The 16,196-nt window shown below is 41.7% G+C and overlaps 3 protein-coding genes across 4 annotated transcripts; 1 reads left to right on the forward strand and 2 right to left on the reverse strand.

The window, feature by feature from the left end:
* Positions 1-9: 9 nt before the first annotated feature.
* LOC140779040 (subtilisin-like protease SBT1.8) lies at positions 10-3,892 on the reverse strand. Its single transcript, XM_073123983.1, has 3 exons — positions 2,984-3,892; positions 1,891-2,807; positions 10-1,063 (listed from the first exon to the last, which is right to left on the reverse strand). Exons 1-3 carry the CDS (start codon positions 3,661-3,663, stop codon positions 396-398), a joined length of 2,265 nt encoding a protein of 754 aa, XP_072980084.1. The 5' UTR covers positions 3,664-3,892; the 3' UTR covers positions 10-395.
* A 5,070-nt stretch (positions 3,893-8,962) lies between these two features.
* Positions 8,963-13,301, forward strand: LOC140777824 (probable lipoxygenase 6). Its single transcript, XM_073122205.1, has 9 exons — positions 8,963-9,478; positions 9,619-9,899; positions 10,111-10,348; positions 10,733-11,059; positions 11,153-11,238; positions 11,330-11,437; positions 11,540-11,844; positions 11,950-12,216; positions 12,383-13,301. Exons 1-9 carry the CDS (start codon positions 9,094-9,096, stop codon positions 13,128-13,130), a joined length of 2,745 nt encoding a protein of 914 aa, XP_072978306.1. The 5' UTR covers positions 8,963-9,093; the 3' UTR covers positions 13,131-13,301.
* A 1,416-nt stretch (positions 13,302-14,717) lies between these two features.
* Positions 14,718-15,664, reverse strand: LOC140778998 (uncharacterized). 2 transcript variants are annotated; one of them, XM_073123932.1, is made up of 2 exons: positions 15,535-15,658; positions 14,718-15,440 (listed from the first exon to the last, which is right to left on the reverse strand). In XM_073123932.1, exon 2 carries the CDS (start codon positions 15,421-15,423, stop codon positions 15,016-15,018), a length of 408 nt encoding a protein of 135 aa, XP_072980033.1. In that variant the 5' UTR covers positions 15,424-15,440; positions 15,535-15,658; the 3' UTR covers positions 14,718-15,015. The 2 variants fall into 2 exon arrangements, with proteins under 2 accessions (XP_072980033.1, XP_072980032.1); XM_073123931.1 differs by having other exon boundaries at positions 14,719-15,436; positions 15,535-15,664.
* Between the last annotated feature and the right edge of the window lie 532 nt (positions 15,665-16,196).

Consider the following 16,196-nt stretch of genomic DNA (forward strand, 5'->3'; position numbering starts at 1 on the left):
CTTTCATGCTTCATCAAGAGTACAGATTGCAACTTTTCAATCATCACAATGTTAAGAACACACAGGCTCTTGTTAAATGACAAACTGAAGGAAGGACTGCATAAAAAGCTTACATAAATTGCATAGTTACCTCACTTGAAGTGCCTGTAACTCTGAATCTATCTATTCGGAGTATATCATTGCCTGAGCTTCACATTGATTCTCTTTGTGAAGCAAGCTAACCACATTTAACTTCATCACAAGACAAAGGTTACACCATTCTGTAGCCAGAATTTACCTGTAAATTGAGGTGAAATACAGTATTGTCCTGCATCACACTCTTCAAGAAGAAGAGGCAGAACTCGCATGACGATTTTCTTTAAGAAGCAACTGGGAAAGACAATAAAGACATCTAACTATTTCTCCATTTTCCAGGTATAGGCAACCGGGCTGCTCACTGTGTATCTTTTGTTAGTCCAAGATATCCGACCAAAAGCCTCCTTTTCGTGGCTTCTTTCTTTCTTAGATGCAAATGTTACACTGTATTTCAGCTTCTGCCCCACTCTCTTAAATACAAGCTTCAGGGGCTTCACTATAACACCCACACTATCAGGAGAACTAACCTTCACCTTGTATATGGACCCAGCTGGACCAACATTTGTGAGCTCCCTTCTATACTTCACAACCCTGGACCGCTCTCTGAACACAACTGAGAAGGATGGGTAGTTAAGGTTTCCTGGACTTGATAATTTCCGCGAGCAAGCAACATTGGCCCCTTTAGTAATTACTTGGATGTGTTGAAGCGTGTAGTTCAAGGAGCAAAGGAAAGCAATGTAGTCATCAGTAGTTATGTCATAAATAAGTCCTGGAGAGAGAGCCTTCTGGGGGTCCACATGACCAGCACCGTAGGCAAATGGAGTTGCAGGTGAACCTCCAGCAGCATCCCGTAGAGGGGATTTTGTATTGTCGAGTGTGTATGCAGTGGTCATCAGGGCGGACTTTATAGCAGCTGGGCTCCAGTCAGGATGGGCAGCCTTGAGGAGTGCTGCAACCCCGCTAATATGTGGACATGACATAGATGTTCCTGTAATATTAAAAAAAGAATTGTCAGGCAAACAAGCAAAGCAATGTTATGCGAGAATGTCAAAAATTGCAATTAGATGAATGGCCTAACTATAATGAAGCAAAATATTTTCTAATAACAACAAATTCTTGCACCTCCTTCTCAGTTATGAAAGTGTCAATTGTTATCACCAGTAGTTCTACTTCATCTTCACCTGCTTTACAATCTCCATGACCTCCCTCTTCTCTTATATCCATTCTACCCCAAGTTTTACTAGCCATTGCTTTCCATACCTATGGAATTTGATTGATATACAGCATATAGTGTGTTGGGAATGCAGAAAAATCAGTAAGCAGTATGCAATTCTGGAAATAATAGTTAAGATACCACAATAAAAACTATATAAAAAAAGAGGTGAGCTTCCTGGAATGATTATCAGGAACCAATTATGATTCCTGGTATAAATTGTTGTCTTCTAAAAGCAAACAGTACATAAATCAGATTATCTTCTATTTCATCTTTATCTATTAAACATAGAAGAACATGCAAGTTCTGAATTGCTTTTGGAGAGGACAAGCATAGAGCCAAAGCAACTTAAAATATAAACAGGATATCTTCACATGGGAGGCATGAGGTATTGAGTTAGCTTCAATACAAGCCATACAAAACTAATTCTTGCAAGTAGAGAGGTTCACATGCAGATGTACAAATCCCTTCCAAAGATTAGCTTCAATTAAAGTGTTATTTTGAGTTCTACCAGCAACTTATAAAAAAAAAAAATTAAAAATCTAAGAATAAAATTGCTCTAAAGCAGTAACGGACCATGAGAACAAAGAGCAAACACATACCGGACATGATATTGAACGCCGTTCTCCGGCCATCCATAGCCAGGCCGGTCGGCCCGACAGCTCCCGACCACCCCGCCAAGATATTAACCCCCGGACCAATCAAATCTGGCTTCAAAATCTCCGGCAATACTGCATTTGGCCCCCTTGAACTAAATGCGGCCACCACCGGCGAAGGCCGCACTCCAAGTACTGTGCCCCCAAAACTCAATACTGCTCTTGGATACCTATCTCTTTGCACATACTTCCTTATAAGATCCCCCGCCTTCTTCCCCACCGCCAAAGCCGGCAATAAATGGCTGTCTGCCACCATCTCCTCTCCGCTTGCCGCCGTGTTCGCCAGTATCATCCCCGCCCCTCCCGCCGCCTTCACCACCGCCCCCTTCTCCACGCGTGCGGTCACCCCCCGGTCGCACAAGACGATCTTCCCACGCACGCGAGTTGGGTCTAGTGTTCCGGTGAGGCAGAGCTTGCTCGCGTTGGTCTTCCCACCGCCATAGACGATGAGGCGCATCTTGGAACCCAAACCTTTGCCAGAGTAGAGGGAGACTCCCGCGAGGCGGTCGCCGGAGTCGAGGAGGGCATAGGCGGGGAAGTCGCGATCGAGGGTTCCGGCACCGACAGTGGCGATCCAGGGAGCCGCGTTGGCGACGGAGGAGCGGGAGGGGCCGCTGTTGCCAGCGGAGCAGGAGACGAAGACACCTGCGGCGGCAGCGGAGAAGGCAGCGACGGCGATCGTATCGCGGAAGTAGGGAGCGGCGCCGCCTCCGAGGGAGAGCGAGAGGATGTCCACGCCGTCGGATACAGCGGCCTCGATGCCGGCGAGAATGTCGGAACCGAGGCAACCGGAGGACCAGCAGACCTTGTAGGCCGCCACGCGGGTGCCGGTCGCCATGCCACGTGCTATCCCGGCGGCATACCTGTGATTTAAATCATTGTTTTCTTTACAAAAGATAGTGACTTTTTAACCGTAAAACCAATTTCAGATTAAGTTCAAACGTAGAAACTATTTCCATCGCAAAATATCCAAATATAATATGATTTCAAATTGAAATCCACTGAAGAAAAGGAGAGATGAGTGAGCCATTAACAATACCCAAGTAGACTAGCATTGGTGACTGGCAAACCGGCAACAGTGGAGGCCGTATGCGTCCCGTGTCCATCTCGATCTCTCGCTGAGGCGAACTCCTTCCCACTACCGGCGGCGCGAAATCCTTTGGAGAAGCTTCTCGCCCCGACTAGCTTCCGATTACACAGCGACGGCGAGAAATCCACCCCAGCTTCGCACGCCCCTCGCCACCTCCCCGGGACCGGCGGTAGCGAGTTAACTGCACCGTCGGCGAAGCTCGGAGATTCGGGCCAGACGCCGGTGTCCAGGACCCCGACGATGACGTCGCGCGACGCGGACTCGACGGCCTGGATCGGGACAGAGGTGGGGGAGAGACCGAGGAAGGAAGGGGTCCGGGTGGTGTGGAGGCGGAGGATGGGGTCGCGATGGATGAGGAGGACGGAGGGATGGCGGCGGAGCAGGGGAAGGTGCTGGGGGAAGAGCACGGCAGCAAAGCCGTGGGCGGCGGCTGAGTAGGAGTAGAGAAGGTGATCAGATGGGGGAATAGATAGGGCTTGGAGAGTGGATTCGAACCAGTGGGACGGGGTGGGGTGGATCGAAGGGCGGTGAGATGGGTTCATGTACACGATGTAGGTTTTGTTGGAAGAAACCATGGTGGTTATGCAAATGGAGAGGAAGAAGAAGAGGAATAGAGGATATGCCGCCATGGTTTCGTGAGGAAAGCTAGCTAGTCCTAGTGGCTCACTGCTCTTCTCCTTCTTCTTCTTCTTCGCAATATTAATGGGTAAAAAAGGAAGAGAAGAGAGATATTTTGCATACAGAACCTTGCACTTTGGAGATTTCACTTACACCCTTGCACTTTTCCGTATTTCGCTAATCTCAGCGCGCAGTGTTTATAGTGGTGGTGGTGGCAGGGCAATGGCATAGAATGCAGGTGGTGGTGTCGTTCTCGTGTCTGACTGGTTTCATGAAAAGGTTTGGAATTAATTAAATGTGAAGGCTGTTTTCGTAAATCGGATCCCCACTATACTGCTTGCTCTATGGCTTTGGAACTGTTATGATGTTATCTAATTTTTGATACAACATATTCTATTATCCTTTATATTACATTAATTCGGTTTGAACAAATAGCAAACTGAGTTTAGTGCACAGTTTCCGAGGCCAATGTCTTTACTGGGGTTAGGAATGCGATTAGACACACGGTGTCCTTTTGTTTCGAGCCGAGCCTACCTAGCCTCGGGGCTCGGATTCCGTGACCGCGATGCTGCTCAGGGTTCGATGGGCCCGCGCGGGGACCACACTGTCGCCCCTCAAACCTCCACCGTTTCCCGCCTAATTATTATGGTTTTAGCTGTTTAAACTTTAAAATTTCCGGCAGCAGGATATTTTTTAAAAAAATTTAAATTTAAAAAAAATTTAATTTTTTTTTAAAAAAGGAGAGAGATAATTTAGAAATTTATCATGGGATAAAAGAAGGTATTTAATTTTCATAATTTTATCAAGTTAATAATAAAAATACATAAATATCCTCTTTAATCTTCTAGTAGTTGAAAGCAATCTAAAAAGATTTAACTCTTAATCTCTTAATGAGCTCTTAGCAGCAACAATGATTGGAAAATTGAAGTGCAACGGCTAGTTAGTTGGAAAGGAATAGTGAGGACAACGCCATCAGTGCACTGCTCTGGACTGCACTCCAAGTAAGTATGATAATTAAAGTTGTTGTTTTTTTTAATAATTAAAGTTGTTGCTTGCCATCTTTCTTCTTTTTTCCTTTCGCTAGAAAGGAAGAAGAGATTATTTATTCATATTTTGGTGCATCGCCATCAATACCACTCAAGTGTGAGTGGTGGTAGTAGGTCTCATCCACTATGTACAATTCTACTGTCATCCATGTTTCGGGTATAATTAAGGCCATAGTTAGGATGACAACTCCCCCTTACTTATCATCATGTACTAAGTGTGAATGTGACAATGCCATGCGTCATGCTCATGCGTATGGCTTAACCTATGCTCATTTTTATTTTTGATTGATACAGATCATGGATGCTAATCGTAAGCTAAACAGAATGACTAATATTGGGCTATAAATATATATGTATATGTTCACAAGCCCGTATAAGGCCCCAATAAGTAAGACACAGTAAAAAAAGGCCCACTAAGATGGGCTCCTCCAGGCCCAGAAGATTGCTATAATGGAGAGAGGAATAAAATTAACCCGTATAACGTTCCAATAGAATAGTAAAGCCCATTAGCCCAGCCCACCATATGATTCTATATTGCCATCTCAACTTCACACCAATAATGTAACACATGGGCTGACCTCAATCTTCTTAAATTCTTCCATGAACTCAATCCACCCAGACAGTATCTAATCATTTATCTTTAATCAATTAATTTTTTTAATAGAGTGAGAGTTTATAAGCTAATTATAAACTAAATAAAATGATTATATTTGTGAGTTAGACAATTAAATAGATCTTCTTAAATATTTAGTTACAACGAATTCAAGCTATATACATAGTATTGTTTCGATGAAAATAACTGCTGAACAATAGTGATAGTCTTATATTTTTCACTCTTATATTATATATATATATATATATATATATATATATATATAATGAGACTATTTTGCTCACGTGATGCTCTAATGCTATACCACTATATATTTTAGAGATTTTTATAAATCACACTTTATATTTTACTTATTTTGTAATTCATATTCGGTTTTTAAGGATTTTGTAATCCGATCTATTTTTTCCATATAATTCTTTAGATTTTTTTTTATATTTCTCCATCACATTCTTCACCTACCTCCTTTATTGTCACCGTTACCACTACATTTCCTCATCTTGCCCCTCCCCTTTCCTGTCCCCTTCTAGTTATACTTATCCTGTTTTTCTTCTTCTTCTTTTATATGAAGATAAAATAAGAATAAAAAAGACAAAAATAATTTGTTTTTTAATATCATCTAAATTAAATAAAAATTATATGAAAAAATGTTATATTACAAAATTCTCGTTAACAAAATGTGAATCATAAAATATATAAAGTAAAATTATAAATATATTTTAATTTTTTACTGTGAAAAAGAAGCTCACTTTTGACCTTTTGGATGTGATGGATCTTTTGGATGGACATTATGTCGTGGTATAAAAAAATCTAGATTCTGGGAATATATTATTGTCATGGGCCTCGTCTCGTGGCAGTCTTTTTCTTTAATCGATGGGATGGTCTCATCGCTTCTTTATCCACCGCAATAATAATAATAATAATAATTATTATTATTATTATTTTATATAGCAGAATAATTATTGTTATATATCCCATCGTTGATTTCTTTTACAACCTTTTTATACATAATTTCTTAACTATATAAATCTGTTAGCTTTCTATATAGCTTATGATTAGCATACAACTTCCATCAAAATGGCGCAGAGAAAGCGAATACGCAAAAGTTGCACGCCATTCTCGTGCCACTTTTGCATGTAAATATAAAAACATGCATGCCAAAGTTGCAAAATCGTTTTATCCATTGTAGCAACCCCGCGAGAAGGACATTTATATTTTGCGTTAAAATTACGTCTCTGATAGATAAAAACAAAATAGAAAAAATCTTAAAGTCTTTTTGCAAAGATTTCGCTTTTACTTAAATCAAAGAAATTATATTATGTAACGATGTAGATTAATTCAACGTCGAAGGCTACGACCAATTCGATTAGAGAAGCAGGTTGGTGGGAGTCAACGAAGACCCCATTTTGCAAGTTTGAACACCGCATGTGATGACGAGTTCCGAAGCTTTGTTACCGTACACGTGCACATGCATACAATATAGATATAATAATAATAATAATAATAATAATAATAATAAGTAGATAAATAAATAAATGAGATTTTAGTGCACCCATAGATTTAGAACAAGAAAAAAGTCACCAATGGAAGCGAAAACCATTGGCCATCATCACACCAATAAACAACTAGTTTGAAATCGTGGTCAATTAAATTTAAACTCACCTTAAATTTACTATGAGATCCCAATGCTTAATGTTCTTGCAATTAAACTAGGATTTGAAAACGTTGCTAATGTTATATTAATCAGAAGTTTTGGCCCTCAAAGACGCACTCCTATACTTAAAAGACGTATAAATATAACCTATCTTGACGATGACTTGTTACTACTCGTGAATACCTCGAAAGATTTTTAACGAGTACTTATTAAAGATGGCATGTATTTTAAGTTTTATGTAAATCATGTGTATATCGTGATAAAGTTACTGACCGCTGAACTAACAAAAGTAGAAATCGATGTTTTGGATGTACATGTGAGGAGTTATTCTCTAAATTACTAATAAGAAAAAATAACTTTTTATCTTATTGTTATCCAAAGTGCATAAAATAATTATAATAAAAAATTATATAGAAGAGTAAAACAAATTCTAAATAATTACAATGAGTTAATATATATATATATATACATATATTATTATTATTATTATTCTTTTTTAAAGCTGAGCTGTAGAATAAAAAAGAAATAGAAAAAAGAAAAGGTTAGGGTGGTCAAGGATAAGAAAACGGGACGAAGTAAAGCTGGCTGACACGGATAAAGAATTCAAATTTGACTGAATCTTTTCAAATTTCTCCAGTTTTGACTTGAATTTGTTATAAGGGCCAACGCGTGGAAGGAATTCAAAAATATCTTTAGAATTTAATCCACGCCCTCCTTGTTCTTATGTTAAGACGAGGGGGGGGGGGGGGGGAATGGTTTTAGACTAATTGATATAAAACAATGACCAAGAAATAATTCTATTAAGCTAATTATTATTGCAACAATGAAGTTTTATATATCTCCTTTGCTAGTCTTACTTTATTCTATGACAACTAGGAGTCTGGGAATAAGTAACAAGTCGTATCATTAAAAACTTGAGGAATGCTTCTCATGTAATTTATGATTAGTATCTTAATCTTTCTCTCCCCATCATTTGCTAATTAAAAAGAGTGAACTTAGTGCGTATTTTGTCCTTCGTAGATCCTGCATAGGTGGAATCCTCCTTTTTCTCCATTTTTTTATTCTTCTTAAAATTAATTTAAATGTACGTCAATATAAGTTAGTAAAGCTATGCAAGTTACTTAATAAGTTAAGCGGTAGGTGTGCTAATTATTAAATCTCTAAAGTTTTTTTTTTTTTATCATTCATGAGCCCGAAGATTAGATACGAGCTGGACAAAGACCAACATTTCCTAGATACAGAGGCACTTTAAACCCCACCGAGCTTTTAGTTGTCTAGTCTAGACTTCAAATCATATGCATCGCCGAACAATTGCTTCGAACCAAACACCGCTAAGACTACTCCAAACCGTTGCATTGTCAAGATGTTCATCCAAGCTAACCGCACTGCCGAATTATCAACCAAATAAAGTTAAACTACTAAACCACCAACTACTAAATAATTTCTTCACAATATTGTTCAGAGTTAGAGTTAAACTCATGAGCTCTTAGCAAGGTACCTACTAACTCTAGTAGAGTTAGTTGGTACAATAATAAATTTAATACGACCACTAGAATAAAAATAGATAAAGCTAGTTAAAATTCTTAAACTATTATTATTTTTCACGTAGACTGTCATAAAAAGTACTGATATAAATAATTTTTTTTAAAAAGAAAAAATCTATTATATATATAACATAAAAATAAACAAAAAAGAATGGGAGAATGGGGCTATGTTAATGCTAGTCTTTCAAGCTGTCCAAGTAGGGCACTCCACTCCCGGGAAACTCCCACTTCCCCCACCTGCATCTCTCTATCTCTTATCTCTCTTATCTCTCTCTCATGCACGGGAGACAAACCTCCAAAAAGTTAAAAGCACCCAGAGAGACATTAATAAAGAAGAAAAACGTGTAGAAACTGGGAAAATAGGAAACTAGGGGCCACCTTCCACTTTCCATTTTCTCTTCCTCCCACCATGCTGTCTTTGACTCTTCTACATATATACCTACTTCAGGCTTCCACAACACCAGATCAATTAACAACTCTCCCAACTCCAATCGTCTCCATATCTCTTCCTAAACACCCCCAAAGTTTCCGTAAACAGAGCAGGAGAGGAAAAGAGGAAGAGGACCCAAGAAGGAAGAGAGAAAGCTATGGCTGCTTGCAAAGAGATCATTGGCTTCTCTCACATAGAGAAATCATCTCTCCTCCCATCTCCTAAAAATGTTCTACTGCATCAAAGATCAAATGGGCTCTGCTTCTCTTCCCCTGCTCTCTTCTCTCCAGCCCAGAGGAGGAGGAGGTGCTCAAGAACGACAAGGGCCGCGGCGATGAAGCCGATACTGGCGGCGACGACTAGCCAAAATTTGGTGAAGGCGGTCAAAGAGCCGGTTAAGTTCAAGGTGAGGGCTGCGTTGACCGTGAGGAGGAAGAGCAAGGAGGATCTCAAGGATGCCATCGCTAAACATCTTGATGCGTTCGCTGACATGGTTGGCAGAAATGTTGTCTTGGAGCTCATCAGTACTGAGATCAATCCAAGTGAGCTCCTTTTCCCTCACTACCCATTCGAATCTGACCATTCTCTCGCTGACCCAGTAAATCTTTTGTTAGGAAATCAAAGAAGTTGCTTCCTTTTCGCAATCATTTCTCCTTATTTGAATCTTATCTTATATAAATAGGGACAAGAACCCCAATAAAGAGTGGCGAGGCTGTGATCAAGGACTGGTCCGAAAAGAGGCATGTCAAAGGAGAGCGCGTGGTTTATACTGCAGAGTTCATGGTGGACTCGGCCTTCGGCGAGCCCGGCGCCATCACGGTGGCCAACCGCCACCAGCGAGAGTTCTTCTTGGAGAGCATCGTCGTCGAGGGCTTCGCCGCCGGTCCGGTCCACTTCGCCTGCAACTCCTGGGTCCAGTCCACCAAAGACCTCCCTACCAAGAGAGTCTTTTTTATCAATAAGGTCAGCTTTTGCATAAAGATCTACTCTTACTTGGTAGTCTGTCACTATCATCTCTTGAATTTTGACTCGTTCGTTAATAAACAAAAAACCCGGAAGAATGACTAAGTCGTAAATATAATCGTTTATATATATTTATATATATATATATATATATATATATTCCCTCAGATTTTTGGTAAAATTCTAATAGCTATTGTGAATATTTGTGCAGCCGTATCTACCATCAGAGACACCTGCAGGGCTTAAAGAGCTAAGAGAGAAGGAGCTGAGTGATTTAAGAGGCGACGGCACAGGTGTTCGGAAATTATCTGATAGGATTTACGACTATGCCACTTACAATGACTTGGGCAATCCTGACAAGGGACCAGAGTTTGCCCGGCCGGTTATCGGCGGCGAGAAGATACCGTATCCTCGGCGATGTCGGACGGGCCGGCCACCTACCGATACTAGTAAGTCGATCTCAGATATTATGTTAACTTAAATTATATTTTAAAAAATAATTACAGTTAACCTGTCAATCTATTTGACAAGATGAGTCTAAATTTGTAGTTTCCAGGAACCTTGATTAGGTTTGACTCTTGTTCTTAGATTCGTATATCATTGGATTTCTGACTTAAAATCAGCTTTTAAGGCAACTGCTTAACGACAGCTATGGGACAAGATTTTCCTGTTTGATCAGCTAACCAAACCTGAAAACTTCGAGGCTACAAATAATGTGCAAACAACCAAAATTAAGATAAACATTAATTTGGTTTTAATATTTATATTTAAAGTATTACTGTTTTATTTTATATAAAAATTAATCGTACTAAATCACTGTGCACCATACACAGATATGCTAGCAGAGAGTCGAGTAGAGAAACCCCATCCGATCTACGTTCCCCGGGACGAGGCATTCGAGGAGACGAAGCAAGGCGCCTTCTCCAAGGGGCGGCTCAGGGCGGTGCTGCACACCCTGATTCCATCCCTCGTTGCCTCCATCTCAGCTGAGAACCATGACTTCCAAGGCTTCCACCAGATTGACAACCTCTACAAGGAGGGCCTCAAGCTCAAGTTGGGCCTCCAGGATCAGATGCTCTTTAAGAAGATACCATTTGTCCAAAAGATCCAGGAATCCAGTGAGGGCATGCTACGTTACGATACTCCAAAAATCCTCTCCAGTAAGTCAGAAGCTTTTTCTTCTTTCTTTTTTTCAGCAAGAGGCTGGATGTCTTTATTTTTAAATTAACTGATTGTGTGATGCGAATGTTCAGAGGACAAGTTCGCGTGGCTCCGCGACGATGAGTTTGCTCGCCAGACGGTTGCCGGGATAAACCCCGTTAACATCGAGAGGCTTAAGGTAATATTCTTCATATTGTTTCTCCTCAAACTCACTCGTAATTAAGTAAGTAAGTAAGTAAGTAACAAAGGGGAGTTATTATTCTCCACAGGTTTTTCCTCCGGTAAGCAAGCTGGATCCGGCCGTCTACGGCCCACCCGAATCCGCCATCACTGAGGCTCATATTGCCGGCCAGCTTAACGGGCTCACGGTCCAACAGGTACCCATTGATACAATCCCTATTCACGACCGCCCTTCTAATCAGAATTAGTATATGATTAATGATCAATTAATCTAACGTTGCTGTGTTTAACTAATGAAGGCCTTGGACGAGAACAAGCTGTTCATATTAGACCACCATGACACGTACCTCCCGTTCTTGGATCGGATCAACAAGATGGACGGCAGGAAGGCGTACGGGACCCGAACCATCTTTTTCCTGACCCCACTTGGCACACTAAAGCCCGTGGCCATTGAGTTGGGTCTTCCTCCGGCCCGCCTAGGTGGGGCTCGGCCTAGTAGGGTACTGACCCCACCCTGCGACGCCACCACCAATTGGCTCTGGATGCTCGCCAAGGCTCACGTGGGATCCAACGACGCTGGGGTCCACCAGCTAGTGAACCACTGGTAAATATATATATTTTTTATAATCCACGTGGGCCTGGAAACTTTAGTTATTCAAGAATTAAAAAAAAGTTAAAATTAAAATATTGTGATGGTATTTTACTTCAGGTTGAGGACGCATGCGAGCATGGAGCCGTTCATACTGGCGGCGCACCGGCAGCTGAGCGCGATGCATCCGGTGTTCAAGCTGCTGCATCCGCACATGCGGTACACGCTAGAGATCAATGCGCTGGCGCGGCAGAACCTGATCAACGCTGACGGGGTGATCGAGTCCTGCTTCACTCCCGGTCCGGTCGGCGGGGAGCTCAGCGCTGCCTACTACCGGGAAAGCTGGAGGTTCGACCAGGAGGGTCTTCCTGCTGATCTCATTCGCAGGTACTTTCTTTTCTTTCTAAATCTTAATCTCAACATTTATAGAACATAATGAGTGTGAAATAAAATTTCTTTTTTTTTTCTTCTTCTTCTTGTTTTTTTTTTTTACATATCACCACATACACAGTTTGATCTCATTATTTTTCTTTGTTTCTATATTAAATTTCAGAGGAGTAGCTGTGGAGGACCCCACCGAACCTCACGGCCTCAAGCTCCTAATCCCGGACTACCCCTACGCCAACGACGGCCTCCTCCTCTGGTCCACCATCCAATCCTACGTCTCCTCCTACGTCCGCCTCTACTACCCGGACTCGAACCGGATTCGATCCGACGTGGAGCTCCAATCATGGTACACCGAGTCGATCCACGTGGGCCACGCCGACCTCCGCCACGCGCCATGGTGGCCCCCGCTCTCCACCCCGGCCGACCTCGTCTCCTTCCTCACCACCCTCATCTGGCTCGCCTCCGCCCAGCACGCCGCATTAAACTTTGGTCAGTACCCGCTCGGCGGCTACGTCCCGAACCGGCCGCCCCTCATGCGGCGGCTGGTCCCCGCCGCAGACGACGAGGAGTTCCTCGCCGACCCGCTGCAGTACTTCCTCGGCGCGATGCCCGGGGTCCTGGAGGCGACCAAGTTCATGGCGGTGGTGGACACGCTGTCCACGCACTCGCCGGACGAGGAGTACCTCGGCGGCGACGTGTCGAGGAGGGACTGGACCGGGGACGAGAGGGCCTTAGCGGCGTACGAGGAGTTCGCCGCCGAGGTGCACCGCGCCGAGGAGGAGATCGCGACTAGGAACGGGAATGCGGCGAGTAGGAACCGGTGCGGAGCCGGGGTGCTGCCGTACGAGCTGCTGGTGCCCAGCTCGGATCCTGGAGTCACGTGCCGAGGAGTTCCCAACAGCATCTCCATATAATTAATTGCCTCGTCTTCTATCCGGATGATATCCGTTGATTAATTTAATTCTTATATTTTTTAGGGGAAAAAAAGAAATTATTCTCTTAATGAAGAGGCTACTATACTGATCAAGCAGGCAAATTAGGTTGTAATATTTTAATGGTTAGTGCAAACTGTACACTTTTGTTAATCCCTTCTTCTTTATTTACAAACTAACTACACCTAATTCTTTTTTAAAATATTCCATGATCATTTGGCAGGACCTATAATAACTGTATGAGAATGAGAAGGTTTTTACGTCGACATCATCTGGACCCTATGCTGATATGGATTTCATTAGATGGACACCCTCAGTATTTTTCTAAAGGGAAGCTGCTGAGGGGATACTTTACTTCCTCTATACATAAAGATAGATTCCATGGGATGAGATTAATGATAATTTAACTAATAATGCTTTCAAGAATTCACACTGTGACATCGACTAATTAGGTAAGATTTATATGCGTACTTTTGTAATCCATAAATTGTAATTCAAACAAATTATATCTGTGTATTAACATATATCCACAATTATAAAATATTTAATGAAGAATATTAATTTTGAAGTTAAGGAATTCAGTTTATGATCCTTGTTTATAAAACAAAGGCATATATACGATTTTTAGTAATCTTAATGTTGTGTTACAGAAAGAATGTTGGAAAGTAAATTCTATCTTTTTTTAGTTGTCGAAGTTCTACTGGATGTTTAAATATCACTGTAAGAAAATTCTAGAAATTTAGATTTTAAATTGCTGAGTTAGAATGAAAAAATATAATTTTCTTTAAAAATTTATAAAAATCTAAAGAGAATTTTTTACATGATATTCTATCTTATCTAAAAGAGTCTAAATTCGAAGTTGGATCTATAATATTTTTTATCCGATTTAAAAATTTTGTAAGTAAATCTTTTTGTATTTATAATTGTCGTTTCATATTTTATTTTTATATTTGTTTTATTAATAGTGTGTGATATATCAATTCTTATGTTATATTTTTTTTCAATTGATATTACCTAAGGATTCACATTTTTTTTAATAAATTATATGTAGTATGACTTGGGAATGACCAGATGTTAAAGTATATGATTCATGGATTGCTTCTGCTTTACTAGTAGATTTTCACTAATGGGTTGAGAATATACAAGTAAGGGACATTTTAAAAGCTTAAAAGGGATGGGTTACAATCTAAACTAATTAATAACTGTCCGATAAAGCAAACTAGGTAGACTAATGAAGCTTAAGTTTTGACTGTGGTTCCAGACTTTGTTAGATCTACGTATTAAGCTTGACTAACTAAATCTAAGCGCGGAAAGGAAAATCTAGAGGATCTGCATGGTCATCGATCATATCTGAAGCATTACATCGTGTTTTAAACGCAAAAAGATAATGTGACTGAATCTGGAAGCCAGACAAACACCACTAAGTTGTGGCATGATAGCTAATGGGCAAATGGAGATTGGAGATGATAGAGATTGCACAGTGACTTAGCCCAATTTGCTGATACTTATAATCTGATAGAAAATACTGCGTTTAGAGAAGTTACATACCAACATTAATCACAATCCATATAACTAAAGGTAATATGGAGCCTTACCTTATCGAACAAAATTATCATTCATCGGTAATAGCAACCAAATGCTTCGTTTCTAATTCTCATTTGGAAAGCAACAACTAATACTACCATTTGCTATCCTTATATTTCCAATCGGAAAAGAAACCATGCATAAGGATAAGCGTTGTTAATCACATATAATGGTATATAGAGAAATGGAATTCTTCCATTTTTATAAGTTCGTTAAGGATATGTAGAAAGATATTTACATTGACTAGAATTTTTTTTATGCCGTTTGGTTCCGGTCACCGCTCTCAGCCAGCTAGTGTAGGAAAGGAGCTCTCGGATAACTCCACCAATGCGCTACTAGCCGGCGGTGACGGGATTCTCCCTTCCGACCTCGCCGCCTGAGGCGAGTCGAGGCTCCGGCGGAGGAGGTGCCTCACGGCGGCGATGAGGTGCTCCACGTTGTCCACCGGCGCCGCCAGCCGGAACTTCTGGCAGAAGGTGACATGGCGCGCCACCGCCTCCGCCGTGGAAATCGGCGGCTGCGCCGATCGGGAGATCTCCTCCTCGACGGCGTCGCCGCACAGGCCGCAGATCCACTTCCCGCCGTACCTCTCGCGCACATGCGCGATGTACGCCGGCGTGCACTCCTCGGTGAGGCCACAGCAGTCGCACGCCGCCGCCTCTACCTCCGCGCTCGCCTCGGTCATCGACATCGATTCGAGAACCCTAGCTTTTCATATGGAATGGATAAGCTTGAATCGATCCATATCTAAGAAGAGTAATGCATCAAATCTTGCATATATAAATTTAGAGCAAAACGATACCTTATTCTAATAGCTGAAAAATTCGATCGCTCCTTTTCGCAAATGGCATATATGGATCTCTCTCTTTCCCCTCTCTTTCTTCAGCGGGCTTCTTCGTCTCCTCCATCTTGAATATTTTTTTTAATCTCTCGCTCTCTTATAGAGCTCTCTTCTGATTGGGGTTATTGCGGTTTATAATGGCGGGAGTGGGTAGGGGGAGTGGGATCCACCCTTCGGTTGATTGAGGGAGTAGGGCCCGCGAAGGAGCGCATGAGAAGGTTCTCCCACGTCACCAGATAAGCGGGTCTGGCATTGGATGCTGGTCTAGTTTAGCGATGTGGACGACGTAGCAGCGTACAGCAATTCGTTCCATCCTCCCTTTGCCTCCTCCAAATCTTCCTTCAGAAGCTGTTTGTGCCACGTAAGAATTACGAGGGATGGAACACCGCAGTTGAACGCTAACGCGTCAGGTACTGATTCGCTGCATACTTGGTTAAAACATCTCTCCTCTCTCTCTCTCTCTCTCTCTCTCTCTCTCTCTCTCTCTCTCTCTCTCTCTCTCTCTCTCTCTCTCTCTCTCTATATCTATATATATATATATGCATATATATATACGCATCGACTCCAGCATAGGATCATCATCTAACTTACCTTTTGGCTATAACAAATGGTTATTCTTTAGT

Source organism: Typha angustifolia, chromosome 15 (assembly GCF_048772165.1).
Source record: "Typha angustifolia cultivar Huaian chromosome 15, ASM4877216v1, whole genome shotgun sequence".
Classification (NCBI taxonomy): Eukaryota; Viridiplantae; Streptophyta; class Magnoliopsida; order Poales; family Typhaceae; genus Typha; species Typha angustifolia.